The 18,209-nt window shown below is 32.6% G+C and overlaps 1 protein-coding gene across 2 annotated transcripts; it reads left to right on the forward strand.

The window, feature by feature from the left end:
* Positions 1-314: 314 nt before the first annotated feature.
* LOC106751920 (mitoferrin-1-like) lies at positions 315-14,409 on the forward strand. Of its 2 annotated transcripts, XM_014633198.1 has the most exons (7): positions 315-1,028; positions 3,391-3,397; positions 3,516-3,785; positions 9,139-9,363; positions 11,298-11,508; positions 11,624-11,760; positions 12,840-14,409. In XM_014633198.1, the coding sequence occupies exons 1-7, from the start codon at positions 912-914 to the stop codon at positions 12,884-12,886; spliced, it is 1,014 nt and encodes a 337-aa protein (XP_014488684.1). In that variant the 5' UTR covers positions 315-911; the 3' UTR covers positions 12,887-14,409. The 2 variants fall into 2 exon arrangements, with proteins under 2 accessions (XP_014488684.1, XP_014488683.1); XM_014633197.1 differs by having other exon boundaries at positions 316-1,028; positions 11,624-14,409.
* The last annotated feature ends 3,800 nt before the right edge of the window (positions 14,410-18,209 follow it).

The following is an 18,209-nucleotide window of genomic DNA, read 5'->3' on the forward strand; positions in this document are numbered from 1 at the left end:
ATTAAGCCCTCGCCACACGATGCTTGCTTTTGTTACTCGCATGCGAGCCACTGTTGGTTCTTTCTATTTTGGTGACATAAGCCGACACAAACATCATTTTGTCTTTTTTTCGCATTCAATGAACAACGATAGGATGATGCTTGTGTTATCTTGTATGTCACCAAATGGAAAGCATCATTTAATGTCTCGCTCTAACTTATCGTACTAGTTCAGCAGGGTAGCTAAAAAGAACGGACCAGTTACGGATGCATGTATAACCCACGTGTTGCATACGACGCATGCGTAGCACGTGCATCTGATTATAACCTTACTTGTAACCTGGCATCGTTTCAATTGAAGTTTATCCGTTACATCGTGTGCGTGTTTCTCGATGCTATCATTTTTCATTTCGTCATGCATTTCTTGCCGTAAATCGACAAGCTAATTAAATGTAAATACAACTTCTGCACGTACCATATCTGCAATACAGAGTATTTAGCAGAACGCACGAAGCGGACGAGAGGAGAAGGAAAGGGGAATTTTATTGTATGTCGACGAAGAGGGGAAGGGATGATCACTGAGCCTCTTCGAATTCGATGTGGGCGCATTAAGAAACGATCAACGCACGCGATTACACGTCGATGCATGCATGTAACGTGCGTGCTCGCCAATCCGTCTAATCCGTGAAATGTTACCACCTAATGCGACTGAGTCAATCTTACTAATATTTGCCAGATTATTTGAATATTAAACGTGAACATAGTGAACATCGAGGCATTGTGGCATCGCAACGTGTCTCGCAAATACGCAAAATAAAGGAAAAAGACAGAGAGGGAGAGAGGGAAAGAGAGAGGGAAAGAGGGTGAGAGAGGAGGGAGACATCGTGGCGATTCGACCGCGCTTGTGACCGAGTGCGCTATTGTGTCGTAATAATGAGTAAGGACGAGTACGAGAGTTTACCGACGACCTCGGTGGCCGTGAACATGACGGCCGGTGCCGTGGCTGGAATTATGGAACATTGCGTCATGTATCCTTTCGACAGTGTCAAGGTATTGTACCGTTCTATTCTCTCTTCGTGTGCGTTTTTCCGGCTCCGTGCGATGGCCTTCATACATAACCTCACCTAATCTCACCTCACCTCACTTCACCTCATCTCGTCCGGACTCGCCGATTCATCCAGCGGCATCGTTCGCCGCAACATTCAATGATCATCCTGAAGTATTGTAATGAAATTTCACGGGATCGACGCCTCAGGCACATCGCTGTACGGAATTCCCCGCTACATTCTGTCGGAAAAAGTTCAGCGAAACACCGCTTTTTCCTTCATGTTTTCCGGGAATTTACTGTTCATCATCGAATATTTTATCATGCTAATACCGTTTATCTGGTACAAATTAATATGCCTGCATGAATAGACTCTAATTGTGTGGTAAATAAATGATTTCGAATAATTTGCAAGAATATCACTGTCAGTGTTATTACAAACTCAACATTTTTTAGTATTATCCAGTACTTCTCTGAGAAAAACTTATGTTCTGAAGAAGAAAACAAAAAACAACTGCACGATTATATTAGATGACAAGTCTAGCAGAGATTGTAGAGCTTGTTATAAATCAAGTATATTTTATGTATGTAACATAGTTGCTGACATATGTGTATATTTTTGTAACTATTAATTGCACAAAACATATAATATCCTTAGTGAAATTTGACAGTTATAAAATAGTACAGTAATAATACAATAACTTAATTACTTACTTACTAACTTTATATGTTAAGAGCATTCTGCTGGTTAATATATAAAGGATTGCTAAAGTTAATTCTTATTGTTTAAACGAACGTAACAAATTGATAAAAATTCTATTGTGCATTTTTGAAAACAATGAATGTAAATATTGCATTCAATATTCATTAATGAACCTGGCTTATTGTATCTATATATTACGAATTATTGAATATCCAGTGGTAATGATTGTGGGATGTTTCATATGTTCTATAACATAGCAATATAATAGGAATATGCAAGTGATTCAAACATTAATTACTATAATTCTTTTATAATTAATAGGAATAATTACTTTCTAGTTAGCAGAGATAATGCCTACACAATTCCTAGTAATTGTATCGTGTGTGTGTTGTGTGTGTGTGTGCTGCATTCTTACTCAGACTGTAAATGTCTACTACTATTTCTTATATAACATAGTTCGTCTGTTGCAGTGGATTCTATTTCTGTTTCTACTTCAAATTGCATGTATACTAGTATATATTTCCCTGAATTTATATTTCAAATTTTGATTTACGTATATTAATTACACAAGTAGTTATTTAATGATAAATTCAAATTATGGTAGAGTAAAATCGTATAATCACAACATTTGATCATAATTTAAATAACATTCTACTTATGAATATTGAAATTTGTAAATCTTAAGTGCATTTAAGTTCTATATATTCTATTCCCTATTTTATTTTTATATTTCACACATACAGGATAGATAATTTTATTGAATATACGCGAATATTAAATAGTAATGTCGACATAAGTGTTATTTTTTCATATCGTATATCAAAGTGTCGACTTTTAGTTTTGTTTAGTTTTATAAGACTGAATGTAGCGGTATGGATTATTTATTGAGCTGTATATTACTTGGTTTATTGGTAAAGAGATCAAGTTTAGTACTCGAATAGGTTATCTTATCGGCGGTTAACACTTGATACGCGCTAAAATCTACATTGACATTAAAATTACGGGTGATTATTCTTCACAAAAAAAGGGTTGACATGTTGGTAATTCTTGGCGAATGTTGTATTAATTATCGTCAAGGTCTGTTCTTTATCAAGCTCGGTACCCAAACCGGCGCCATCCTAATACTGCTGTTATTCGAAACATTTATTTAAGAGCTCAGCAGGATAACTCAAGCTGTAACTTAGTGAAAAATGATCCAGTTTCAAAAAAGAAAAAAATTATTGTTTTCGTCTTATTGCCAGTTACAAGTTTTATTTCGAGGAAAAATCGACTTCCATTAAAAAAAAATGGCCGCTATGATGAAATCTCAAGAGTGGCGCCATCTACAATTAAATTGACAATGTCATCTTTCCTCCTCAAAGCCATAAAATTTTTGTTTGAAACATATTTTTTTTTTTTAACATTTCTCCTCTTGGAGATATTCGCGTGTATTGAATAAAACGGTTTAGTATATATGTAGCTATCAGTGACATTTATAATTTAACGAAAATATTTCGATAAAATGCACATATTTATTCACACAAGTAAAATCAACTGACATCACACAAGTAAAATCACTAACATCACACAGTTCTTTTTGTAATAATTCAGTTGATAGTCACTGTTATTGTCAGCAAGTCATCCTATTTAAAATGTTTCTTCATTTTTGATGACTTCGCGAGATAACAAGGAAGTATCACCAAAATAATTGATGTTATGACAAATTTTGTCATTCATTATAGTTGTGATAACGGTTTTTATAATAATGATAATTTGTTTTTTTTTGTTTTTTTTTTTTTTTTTTTTTTTTTNCAGGCACTAACACCCGGCCCGGGAGGAGGAGGAGGAATAGGAAAAGTAATGTACAAAATGATACAACAAGAAGGTGTATTAAGACCAATCAGAGGTGTGAATGCAGTGGTTTTCGGAGCTGGACCTGCGCATGCTTTGTATTTCTCTTGTTACGAATGTCTTAAGGAGAAGTTTAAAAGTGCGAGACCTCCAATCAACCATTTCGTTTATGGAGCTGCTGGTTGCGTAGCAACGATTCTGCATGATGGCGTCATGAATCCGGCAGAAGGTTTGCTCTAAGATAATATATTAGATGTAGTCGATAATGTAGTATCATCTATCATTAACAATTAAAAGATATTAATCTTATGGTTTAATGAAAGTAAAAAGATATTTTTCATGGTTATTATAAGTTAAGTATTAGCAATATCTTCCTTGCAATGCTGTTATTAAAAAAGTTTGTTTAGGAAAAGAGTTTAAAACTAAATTAGTTAAGGCTCCAGAGTTGAAAAGCCTTGTTATGGTTGTTTTTTAATGACGTTAGAAGCAAGAAATCGTATGCCAAGATATATCACAGCATATGTAGAGATAAAAGTATATATATATATATAGTAAATATAATAAAGGAGGCGAAAAATTATCAGAATGTGTAATGTCATCTAAATAAAAATAAATATATATAAATATATAAATAAATAAATATATATATATATATATATAATGATATTCTATCGTGATTAGTTCGACACATTTGTCAAAATATCCAGATGCTTTCCTTTAATTTCAACAATCAATAAATAGACAAAAATTAATGTAACGTGCAACTTATGTTTAACCCATTTTTTCTTATTATTTGTCATTTTGTACATATTTTACTTTATATTTTTTTTTTATCTCCACGTATAACATATTTCAGCATGCAATTTCTCGCTTCTGACATCATCAAACAAGGACAGTTGCAACGAGAAGCAAAACCTTAACGTTTTTACACGTTGATTAAGAAGAACATACGAGTTTTAACTCATAAAAATTTATAATCACACATCTTTCCTATAGAAAAATTAAAAGTCAATATTTAATTTTTATTTAGATGACATTACACATTCTGATAATTTTTCGCCTCCTTTTTTATTATATTTACTTTTCATAGTTGGCATTTAGTTGTAACGTACAATAATAATTATATAAAAATATAAAAGTGTCAAGGCAATGATATTCTCTATATAGCTGCTAGAAAGCATCAATATAGGCTATCTACATCAATAGCATTATATGTTGCATTTTTTTGCTTTTAAGGCTCCTGGTTCCGGAGCCGAGAACTCTGTATTGATAATGGTGACATAGTGACATAGTTTATGACGACGAAAGGGTGAATAATAGAGTGCGATTCAATAATGTAGTAGCTACAAATGCTTCGAAACGTTTCTTTCTTCGTCTGTCTTTTAGATCCAAATAAAGGAAGAAAAAGAAAGGGAAACACTCCGAATCATTTCTAGCTTCGAATCATCTCTGAACCGCACTTGTACATAAAGAGTAGCGTGTCGACAACGAAATTTCTCTTACGTGCCATTTCATTACTATGTATTTTATTATGTAACTGTGACTTGTGACATATTTAAACTCGTAAAAATGTCCGAAAGCTAAAGTTAACTTGGAATTTTTATATGTGGGAAAGGAGGGGGGGATATATTTTCCACTCCTTGCAAAAAGGCCTTATTTTATGTGTCTATTACGGTTATTTATTGACCATCAGAAGGGGGGAGGGTAGTCTTCGAACATTTTCATAAATGTCCTCAAGTGATCTTAGGTATTGTTTCATGTAAATATTTCTATTTGCAAGTGGCACGCAAGAAATCTGTCGTTTATGGCATTACGAATCCAATATGCAGATTCGCTCTCGTAAGAATTGGACGCAGTTTTCAGCACAATCTGCGCTCGGTCCTGGTCGAACTAAACGAGCGACGTCATGCAGAGTGGGGATGCGCGCCATGACTGAAATATAAATTAGCGTAGCAAACGTTACAGTAAGCGATAGAGCGAGAAATAGCGAGCATAAGCGAACAGCAGCGGGCAAGAACGAGCGATATACGAAGCGATAAATATACAGTGTTCAAAAAAACTATTCAATATTTATGTGATAGATAATACACACCGAATAAAAAAAATTTTAGTAAACAGCTACTTCTGAGATATAAATATCTTCGCGTGTTAGCATCATGATTTATTTATCGGCCTTTACGTATCGCATGCGACATGAGAGGAAGATAATTCATCCAAATCTTGATTTCCATATTTACAGGAGAGTTCACATGTCCTTCTTCCACTTTCATACACGTTTGACATCTACTTCTTTATAGACTCGCGAACTCTCTCGCAAAATTCTAGGTTTCCGTCGAAGTACTTGACAAATACGCTTCGATCACGTAATTCTTCCAAGTCACTTATCGGCAATTCATTAGAATGATACGTTATCATTTTCAGCACGACACTTTGTAACTTTGCAATCACACCAGATAGATCTACAATTGCTGGTTGACGACAACTGACTGATCGCCGATGAAATCTTCTATTATGAAGTGTTCGGAAATATCGAGTGAGGATATTCGAAACACGATTTCTAAGCGGTGAGATAGACATCGCATGCGATGCGTAGAAGCTAGTAAGTAAATCACGACGCTAACACATAAAAATGTTTATATCTCAGAACCCGTTGAGTTTTCAGTCTACGTTTACTAAGGTTTTCTTACTGAGCATAGCGTGTACTATCATATAAATATTGAATGGTTTTTTTTTAGATACTCTGTATGCCAATATCTTATTATAAAACGTCACCCGTTAGTTCAGTTACCGCCAAGCGCAGATGGCGTTACGTGTAGGAGATGCCATTTAGAAGGTGGGAGTTTAAACCCTTCTGTCAATAAAATGGCCTTAACCCTCTGTTAGTCGCAATATTCTTTACCCACGAATGGTCGCAGTGTATCTCACAGATACACTAATTTCTCCATTATTTTCCTCTGCTTTCTGAAACAATTTTTCTTCCACTGGCCCTTGGCTAATAGACCAAGGTATAAACAAAATCATGAACAAAGAGAACAAAGAAGAAACATTGACAAGAGCGACCTTGAGGCCGTATAGCAACGGCAACTCGAACATTGTAGCTTGAACGTATTTAGGGAAGATCTGGTTTAAAAGTCACACACAGATCGAAAGCCGCAAAGTTTATTTCTCACAAATAAAAGGAATGATTTTTCTTTGCAACGTAGTTTGCTATCCTGTTACTTAGATATACGAAAAACGGCTTATAGCCAGAGTATCGCACATATGGAATTTATAAACATTTTTTTTTTCTAATTGGATGCGTAAGTAAATTTTTTCTCGTCTCTATTGTTAATATTCTGTTGATTTTAGGATTACTAATCGCAATTTCTCCTTATTTGTATTGAATATTATATTTTTCGCTAATTTTCCCAGTATTTAATTCACCGTTACTGCAACATTATTTATAAAAATCTCTTTTATGGTGAATGAACGTTTTAGAATGAATCGACTAAAACCCGGTAAAACTAGCTGTCACTTTATGACATTCCTTACGCATGCGCGTAGAAGCACACGTACTGATCGCCGAATATTGTGAAGTAAATCTGGTTAGTTTGACGCATTTGAGCTTCTATAAAAGAAATGATTTATGTTTTTTTTATTAATGATATAATATATAAATATATATAATTTCTTTAAGTCAGCTTTATATATTGCATTATAATATATTATTAATTTTAATAAAATATTAACAAGCCACTTGTCTTGTTTTCTCTATATAAAAGACATGTAACAATTAACCCAGGATATGTCACATTTGCACGACTTCGTTACAATAAAATAACTTCTTTGCGCATAAATATATATAAGATTAATATTTTTTTTCTTTTACCTAAAGGATGTGGCTAGATTATAATGTACACAATATTATAAGATATTGTCTATAACTTTTTTCTTTAATTAGTATGTAAAAAGTATAGTGACCAGACCTGGTATTTCCTATTGGACACACTTGCGACTAACAGAGGGTTAAACAGTTACACAAGTAATTCACTTTTTATTTGTTTCACCATTATTGGTGGAATAGTAAATGATGAAAACAAGAAAACTAAATTTTGTTTTTTATTATATAGGGTGTCCGATAATTTTCGCGGAATCCGTGATGTGCAGGTAGAATGGATTAAATTGAACGGGAAAGTCATTTTACAAATTTCGAAATGATTAACAAGGATTTAATTAATCTATATGAGCTAACGAGCGTACGCGGGAAGCGGTAGACCGGATTCTGTATAAAGAAAAATGGCTTATTTCTGAAGACGCGGCACGATAAGCATCAAGATATCCAGAGACGGAGTAACGCAGCGACATGACATGTGACACAAGGCTGCACGCTGAAAAGGAACTTTCTTCTGAAGACATCTTAGCAACGCTTCTCGTTATCAGTTGATATTCATCGTTGTTAAGATGTATTCAAAAGTAAGCCATTTTTCTGGATACCCTATATAGGCAATTTCATCTAAAAAATGGACAAGAAAACTGATATATGTTTTATTTATACAGACTAAATTTCTTTCTTTACAATTTTTGTTTTTATTTTGTTCCTGCTTATTTTTGTATGTAACTCCAGAAATAAAAATTCATTACTCTAGTCAAAATATTGCTTAAGTAAATTAGTTTTAATTTATATAAAAATTACTGTTTTTAATTTCATCGTTATGTTAATATTATTAAAATGAAATTATTTCACATATACGCTCACTGTGGACAGAGAAGATGATTTAAGTCTCCTGATTCTTTGCTGCAGTCGTTGCATGTTTAATGACATCAGAAACGAGAAAATGCAGTATACGTTCAAATAAATACGTATACTCGTAAAATGACATTCGTGATCGAATGAATATATGTATAAAATATCCCGAAAGCTTTTTGTTTTACTCTAATACTCTATGAATAATTGTAAAATTAATATGACGTGGACAATTTTCCTTTTTAACCTATCCTTTTACATGATTTTGTCATATTAATTTTACGGTTTTATTTACTGATTATTCAAGTGAAAGGAAGTACTCGGAGTATTTTACAAATATGCTGAATCCATCATAAATGTCATTTTACATGGGTATATCTTTTTATTCGAATGTATATAATAAGAACTCTAAGCACGAATTTTCTCGTTTTTAGCGTTATAAAATAAGATAGCTGCGGCGAGAACACAAGATTAATTAGACTTCATTCATTTTTAAGTGCATAAGATAAACGTTTTAATAATGGAATATGTTCCAATGATTGAAACATTAATAATATATATGTGTTTATTAAGATGTTTATCAATAAATGAAACAAAATCAAATTAACTAAACATTTCATTTATTATATTGTTCCGTATATTGAAAAGCATCTTAATAAAGAAAAGTACATCAATAATATTTTAATCATTGGAACGTGTATGTTCAATCACTGAGATGTTTACCTTATGTAGGAAAGATATGATTTCTGATTAAAAAATTTCTTAATTAACACGTTAAAAGGTTATAGAGATATAATAAATCCATCTAATATATTAATATTATAAATCCATCTAATATATTAATATTATCTTGTTCCAGTGGTGAAACAACGGTTGCAGATGTACAACTCCCCCTATAGGGGCGTATTAAATTGTATACAAAATGTGTATCAAAAAGAAGGGATATCTGCATTTTACAGAAGCTATACGACTCAATTAGCCATGAATGTGCCTTTTCAAACTATTCATTTTATTTCTTATGAATTCGCACAGTCTGTCACTAATCCGCATCGTATCTACGATCCAGCAGCACATATTGGATCTGGTAAGTCATTCTATACTATATCTGTAATGTAAATTTTTTTCTCTTTTCTAAGGTATGCCTTTCTAATATTTTTGAAAAAAAATATATATGCACGTATTAATATATTTTTATATAATGTTATACAGAGATATATGTGTTTAATTCGTAATTGGTTTAACCTATTTCGGGCCGCAAAATATTGAGATCCATGAGATTCAAGTACCGTTTTAGGGTAATTATGACCCAAGGAATTCAAAAAACTTAAAACCAGAATTTCCCCACCTGCCATTTTCCCTGGAAAATAGTCGGAACATTTACCTTGAGTAGAGATTTATCTAGCATATACTTGGTGAATCATATCATAACAGGAATCGTCATTTTCAACGGTGAAACTTGAACTTTTGGCAACAATTACCTCATCATTGTTTTCAATTTTTTATTAGTTACTATTTTGAATTAATTAAAAAGTGTGGCAATAAATTGAAAGGTGTATTTTGCAAGGTTATTTTCTACCCTCCGCTTACCGCCGGGCGAAGCGGGATGATGACTGATGGCCAGATAAAATTATTTTCTGAAAGGCAAATCATGTTAAACTATATTTCAATAACAAAATTTAGGCCCGAATCCATCTTTATTATAAATAAAAAAATTTTTGAATTAGACAAGTTTGCTGTTCCTGTATAAAAACAAAGGAACGAAATGGGTTAAAACAAGATATTTACCTAAGAACTTATAGATATAATTTATTATTTATATAATTTGTTATTTTTTACAAAGTTATATAAAAATTTGTTTAATTTTTTTAATTAATCCTTCTCTTAATAATAAAAATAATAATAAAAATATCCAATAATTTTTCATAGTTAACAATTGCAAATAGAGAAATTGTTTTAATAAAAATGTCACTAAATTATACTTGTATGTTATGTATATATTTTTTTACACAATGCTGTATTTTATATTTATACATTATATTTGTACTATATTATACAGGGTATCCTAAAAAGGTCAGGACCCTTAAAAATCTCGAAAAATATAAGTTTTACAGAAAAATGTTTCACATAAAAGTTGTAGGGTTTAAAACGGTCTATTTACTGATCTTATCAGTTTGATCTTGGATGGCGTTGCTAAGGTCAGGACACCATCAATTTTTTTAAACGGAGTCCCTTTTTTTTTTTTTTTTTTAACATATTCTTCTAGCTTACCTCAAAAGCTTTTCAAAATAGTATGTTTACTCATATGTTATTCGAATATCGAGATAACCGGATTAAAATTAATGGCCTCTTTTGACACTTTTGACACTATCGAGAAAAAATTGACTCCAAATTGGCCAAGAAATTGCTAAATCTTTTCTAAATTTAAAGCTCCTGGATACTCACTACTATCCTTTTTTTATGACGTCAGAAGCGAGGAAAATCATGCCAATTTACGTGACGGTATATATGGAAATAAAAGAATATATACGCACAAAGTAACACTCGTGATCGATTCAGTACATTTGTAAAAATGACCGGATGCTTTCTTTTAACCTGAACAGTTAATAACCCGTAAATTAGTGTATATGCAATATATGTTTTTAACCCATCTTTTCTCATGATTCCTGTTACGTTAATTTTATTTATTAATTATTTATTAAGCTATTTATTAGTTGTTCAAGTTAAAGGAAAGCGTCCAGCCATTTTGACAAATGTGCTGAATACGCCCAAGTGTTATTTTGCGTATATATTCTTTTATTTCCATATATACCGTCACATAAGTTGGCATTATTTTCCTCGTTGCTGATCTGTCATTAAAGAAGGACAGCCAAAGCGAGTATCCAGGGGCTTTGATGAAGGGGACATCGTGTGTATAAATATTCTTCGAAGCATTCTAAAGAATGTTGCTTGTTATATTCTAATACCATCTATAAAAAGATATAATAAATAATACATTGTGTCGTGTGACTTATATAACAGGTGCAGCGGCGGGCGCAATTGCAGCCGCAGTGACAACGCCACTGGACGTTTGTAAGACGGTACTAAATACGCAGCAAGACGGTGCGAAGGCTCAAGGAATGATGGATGCATTTAAGCAGATTTACAGGCATAGCGGTATAAAAGGATATTTCCGTGGTTTGTTCGCTCGTGTTTTATTCCAAGCACCAGCCACTGCCATTTGTTGGATGATGTAGGTTCATCATTTTTGTATCATCGGTTTTATTATATAATTTGATAATATACTTTCCATTCGTCTTAATTTGCATTTCGTAAATGCTTTTTAAATTGTATCTCCTGTGATACAGATACGAATCGTTTAAATACGGACTACATGGCCAACGAGATAAGGAGCATGACGACACTGATACAGACAACGGCGGGACCGGAATAAACCAGAATCCTTCAATGCTCGCATCAAGATCTAATAGCTTTCAAGGCGCAGGTCTGTACTTCAACAATCACACCTCGTCACCCGTATTACTTAAAGTGACTACGAGTTAGATATGCGAGAAATTGCACTAACAATGAGCGATCGTTCTCGAGAGAAAGAGAGAAAGAGAGGGGGGGAGGGGGAGAGAGAGAAAGAAAGAGAGTGAGTGAGTGAAGTGCAGAAAAGCATATGTAGAAGAGCAGGAAAGAGAGAAAGAGAGAGAGGACTATCGTATTTTCTATACTACGAAAGTTTACCAACAATGAATAGTATTACGTTGATTCGTTTTATTACACAGCGACATTTTTATGTACGTATATAAATCGCTAAATGAGAAAGCCCCAATATTTATAGAAGGATGATGTCGAACGAAGATATAGAACAAATCTTAATAAATTGACATGCCAGATAATTTCTTAAATAATGATTATTAGCACATTGCTTCGTATAATAATATCAATGTTACATTCTACAGCAGATGAAAATCTTACGTTACAGTCCGTATCTGGTTTTAACTTATTTGGCTTCTAACTGTGACCGATAAAAATGTTTCATTTCAACAGGCAGAAATGAAATAGAAGAAAATTTGATTTTGTCATGCTTCATATTATCATATTTTATAAGTTTTCAATAAATACATTCTCAGGCATATTTTCGAGATCGGTATGAGAATATAGTATTGCTTTAACCGCACAAAGGGATTTTATTGCTTGGTAACTCTATAAATTTGGTATTGTATAAAATAATCATTAATCATTCTTCATGCCGTTGGCTGTCAATCAATATGTAAAAAATTCAAATAAAATGTTACTATCTATTGTACTATTCATATGGAGTATCAATGATAGGAGTTTTTGGCAAAGTGATATAATGTTATTCTGAGTGTAAAAATTTACCTCCGTTATCTACCAGCTACATAATATATTCCCGCGTCTATTTATAATCCAATTTATATGCTTTACTTACACTCTAATGTGTATATATTTAGCTTATATAAATAAATATTTGAATATATTTTATTAATAAGTCGCTTAGCGTTGGTAAAATTGAATATGAATTGAAATACTAATGATAATACTTATCGTTTAAAGGGTGTCAAGCAAATTTCTGCTATACAGATGGACCTACGCTTGTTTAGCAAATAGAACCGTTGCCAGTGAAAGCGTGACGTTAAAAAACGTATTATGCCGCTTCATACTTTTCTAGTTTGGAAATACAATATTTTGGAACAGGAAAATGGGTTCAATGCTCCACTTGAATAGTGAAAATAGATTACGCACATAGCATAATTAGATTGCGGCCCACTATAATGTACCATTGTACCATTAAGTAAGTTAAGAAAACGGTGGGATGCATGCAAGAATTTCATTGATAATAAGCTACATCTTAGAAAATAATTAAATTTACACGATTAATGAATGCAGGATAATTTTGCAAAATTAATTTTGCAAAAGCAAAATTAGACAGCCTACAATCATTGACGGAATATTATGATATCGTTCAATATTTGACATCACAAGATTATTAAAAATAATTAAAGAAAACCTTTAATGTGTAAAATATAACGTCATTGGAATATAGCGATATAACATTTTTCCAAATTGTAGATATAAATACGAATTAGAATTAAAGCTCCGGAGGTAATCTCTGTGACTATCCCTGTTTAAAGCTCCTGGATATTTACTTTGGTTATCCTTCTTTAATGACGTCAGAAGCGAGGAAAATCACGTCAATTTATGCAACGGTATGTGAGGAAATCAAAGAATGTATGCACAAAATAACACTCGTGATCTATTCAGCACACTTGTAAAAATGTCCGAACATTCCCTCAATCTGAACATTAATAAATAGTCGTAAATTAGCGTAACTTACGTTTTTAACCTATCTTTTCGCATGATTTCTGTTACGTTAATTTTACAGCTTATTTATTAATTGTTCAGGTTGATAGAAAACGTCCAGATATTTTTACAAGTGTGCTGAATCGATCACAAGTGTTATTTTGTGCATATATCATTTTATTTCTGCATATACCGCCACATAAATTGCCATGATTTTTCTCGTTTCTGACATCATTAAAGAAGGGCAGTCAAAGTGAATATCCGGGAGTCTTAATGACGTCAAAAGTGAGAAAACTTATTAACACAGATTTTTTGCATAATATTTTCAAATAAAAAGATGTATTCACAAAGTGACATTTGCGATTGGTTAGACACATTTGTAAAATTGGACGGACACTTTTACTCGAATCAACAAATAGTCGTAAAATTAATAAAGAGAAACGAAGGTTTAGAACTTAAAAAGACCATTTACTGATTATCCAAGTGCAAGAAAAGTATTTGCCTAATTTTACAAGTGTACTGAATCGATATTACAGATATCATTTTGTGGATACCATTTTTACTTGAAAATATGACGCAAAAAATTTTAGCATGCGGTTTTCTCACTTTTGACGTCATTAACCAGTTAACTGTGGCGATCTAAAGTAAAGCGCCCACCAGTGTGTGTCGCGATAATCAAGCGATGACGGGTATAGTCGTCAAACACAGAGTAAGTGGCGCTGTTGAAATATTAGGTCAAAAAGACGACTTTATTTTACAAAATGAACAATTTTATTAGTAATATTTACACAGTCACTCAACATGAACATATATTTACACATTAAATATCAAATTGTGACAAAATTTTACGCATGACGGATATAGTTGTCATGACACAAGATTCTGCCACATCTCCATGACGGATATAGTCGTCAAACACACTTAACTGGTTAAACAAGGACAGTCACACAGCGACTACTCCGAAGCCTCAAATGAAGAATATATATACAATTGGTTATCCTGAAAAATTGCGTGAACGGTGTAAAGTAATTATTTTATAGAACATTGTAGATAAACTAATATTAAATATGTACAGTATAAGAAAGAAAAGGAGGATCCAGTGTAGATGAAACTATTATTTGTACAAGAGAGAGAGAGAGAGAAAGAGAGAGAGAGAGAGAGAGAGAGAGAGAGAGAGAGAGAGAATACGTGATTCTCTCTTTTCTTGATTACTCAAGTACAAATGACAAAATGCTCCTTAGTCACTTTTGTAATATAAATACACTATGTATCTAAACCTTATGATATATACAACAATATTGCTTCCTATGGCTGTGATTACTGGGTCATTTGATGTTGACTTTAAGAGGGAGTAATATCATATAAAACTCATTTCACGCCATATTTTTATTTATTGTTACAATTTTGTAATATCATATATATCGTTACCAGATAAATCTCTTAATATTGTTGAAACACAGTATTGGTATATAAAAATATATACTTAAAAAACGGCATATAATGTAAAATAATTTCGTAAAAATATGTTGTATTTAAGTTAAAGCTAATCTGAAAATTGCAGAAACCGGTTTTTTCCCCTTTTTCTATTTTCCTTAATTTTTTTATTTCTTTTGAAAGAGTCAAAGCCAATATATGACTGTAGAATGTTTTATTAGACTTAACAGTATATATTTGAAAATCCTTTGTTTATTCTTGTCACTTTCATATGTTATAATCTATCAAATTTTATGTTAAACATTTTTATTTGGAACTTACTCCTATATTCGAATATTGAATAAATATTTCTAAAGTTACAGGTTTATAAATTGTTAATACTGTACATAATATACAACTTTTCAATTTATTATTAAGATTTATTACATACACAATTATAATCTATAATCATGTGTTATGTCAAATTAAATGAGTTTATATCTTCTATCTCTTCATTCCTGTTTTGTCTTAGCATTTTTATTTCTAAAAGAAGAGAAACAAATTTGTATATAGTACTATGCTCCCACTGGTATTATATAACGAAAATCGAAATAATATAATACATATTTAGTACATATTGAATTAATGTAACGCAGTGAAACGTATTATATGTAATAAATAATGTAAATACATCACCCTACATAAAATGATATATATTGTAATAACCTGTCCCTTATTTTTAACGTTACTTCATAAGCATGTTTAACACTAGATTTATGGACATTTTTATATACCTATCTTTACGAACACCCGTCAAATTGACGGGTAAAGGAAAACCACGTATTTTCTTAAAAAAAAAAAACGATTAATTTAATTTTAAAACAATTATAATCTTGACAGACTTAATATAAGTTAATTAAATCTGTTAGGATCGCATAAATAATCACAAACTTAAACAAACTTTTACTGTTCATACATTCATTCCGCGCATTTTTTGCAGATATATTCTGTTGTCCGTATATATTTTCCGCAAACGTTCTTTTTACATTTAATACAAATACTCTTCTATTTTTGTTACAATAGCCGATTTGACACGATTTGTGCAGTTGCGAACTGCTAACGGATGGAAGGAGAATCCTTGTCTCTATTCTTTTGTATTCGCCGACAAGCTTTTCGGCCAATTGGAACATGAAATCTTTTCGGGATATTCTCGCATCGGTGCAGTTCTTGTACAGTACAGGAATTTATGAGTGCCAAATCCAAAATATTATAAAAAATCTGAAGAGGCCACCGAAAAAACCCTGCTTTTACACTGTATTTGCGCGCCATTTGGTCGACTACATCTACGCCAAACTTGGTCTGATTATAAAATCTGATTGTTTCCGGGACACTTTTACGATGACACAATGTCACAAATGTATGTTTTGTACTTAGTAATAATACTTTTACTTTTAGTTTACTCTGGTAAATAGTGAGAATGCAGTTGTCTGATTTATAATGCAGTGAAAAAAACAGGATCATTTTATCTTTGCATACTTTTACTGGTTTCGATAACTCTTTTTTGTTCGCCCGGATGGCCCCAACCAAAGTTGTCTTTTCTGCTAATAATTTTTTTGCAAGTGGTATACTGGTAAAAAAATTATCCGTAGTTATATTTCTTCCTTTGCGTAAATACGGTTCGGCCAATTTCAAGACTACAAATTGCACTAAATATGTGGAATGTCGGGTTTCGTCTTTACCCAAATACGGAAAACCATTTATAATATATTTTGTTTTGACAGCGACTGCCAACTAAAATTTAATGCCAAATTTTTTAATCTTGTTAAGCATATATTGTGTAAAGCGACATCGAGCTTTCATCGGAAACAGTTGTTCATCAATTGAAATATTCTCATTGTAGCATGCTTGACTGTTATGTATAAATTTATTCCATGTTTCAGATATTAGGGCAAATTTATCTGTACGTAAGCGCTGAGATCGGTATATTTTTTTATCAAAACGTATGAACCTAAGAATCTCGATAAATCTGTCTCTGGGCATTGCGTCTGTAAAGAAAGGTGGGCCCCATTTCTTGGACCATAAATAACTAGCTTTCATTGCTCGTGCGTCATATGCCCCCCGAGCATACAAATTGCTACAAAAACATATAATTCTGCAATTGAAATTGTCTACTGCCTTTTCAAAACTCGACATGCTTCCGCTTTGGTACAAATTTTTATATTTTGCATCATATTTCCATCTATTATTAATTGGAATGCACTATTTACACAACCTAACATAATTTTTCACATAGCCAGTTGGTCCTGCGACGTTTTAGAATATTGTATAGGCAGGTGATCTGCCTATCTTCAATTTTTGCCACACGGTACCGTTAACCGCAACTTCTGTTTCACTTGCATTTTGGGATGTGCCAGGAATGTTCGTCTCAGTATCGGACTCTAAATCTGAGATAATACGCATCCTTTCCCTTCCACGACATACATTTTGCAAATTTCCTTCATCACTATTATCTAAAGATTCTTCAATATCTTCACCTTCAGATTCAGCGATTTCGTGCTCTTCGGAGCTTGTGCCTGAACAATCTTCGCTGATACCAACTATTCTCTCTCTAGCAATTCAGTATCTCTTCTTGAATTACTCATAATGGCTAAAGAAGGGTGATTCGTCAGAATAAAGTAAAACTAGTACTTTCCCATAATTCTATAATGATATTGCTAATACTCACAATAATCTAATACTTTCTTCTCGATCGTCTCTATTCGCACTAACTGAAACTTTGTCTAAAACGTCTTGACACTTTGACTGCAACTCAACGACTGCAGATCGTTCCTTTGTCTTGGATCTAACGCTTTTCTTTCCGCTTTAGGCACGTACGATTGATAGATAAGCACACGCGACAAATCCCTTGCTCTGACGAACCGCGGCGCGTTGTTATTGCGTTCGAAGCTATCGAAAGATATCTCCGTTGAATTATGATTTTTATTTAGTATCTACGTTCTAACTACTTTTACATTTGTCACTAGAAAAATAATTTCATGAAAAAAAACGGTTTATTACGATTAACTATGAAACTAGCTTACCCGTCATTTTGACGGGTATCCATAGAGATAGATATACATCATACAGAATTCTGAAATTACAGGGCTGAGGGGGAAATAAATTTGGGTATATATTCATCTCATTACACCAATAATTGTCAGCATAAATTGG

This window comes from Dinoponera quadriceps, unplaced genomic scaffold, assembly GCF_001313825.1.
Source record: "Dinoponera quadriceps isolate SergipeBrazil2010 unplaced genomic scaffold, ASM131382v1 scaffold316, whole genome shotgun sequence".
In the NCBI taxonomy this organism is placed as follows: domain Eukaryota; kingdom Metazoa; phylum Arthropoda; class Insecta; order Hymenoptera; family Formicidae; genus Dinoponera; species Dinoponera quadriceps.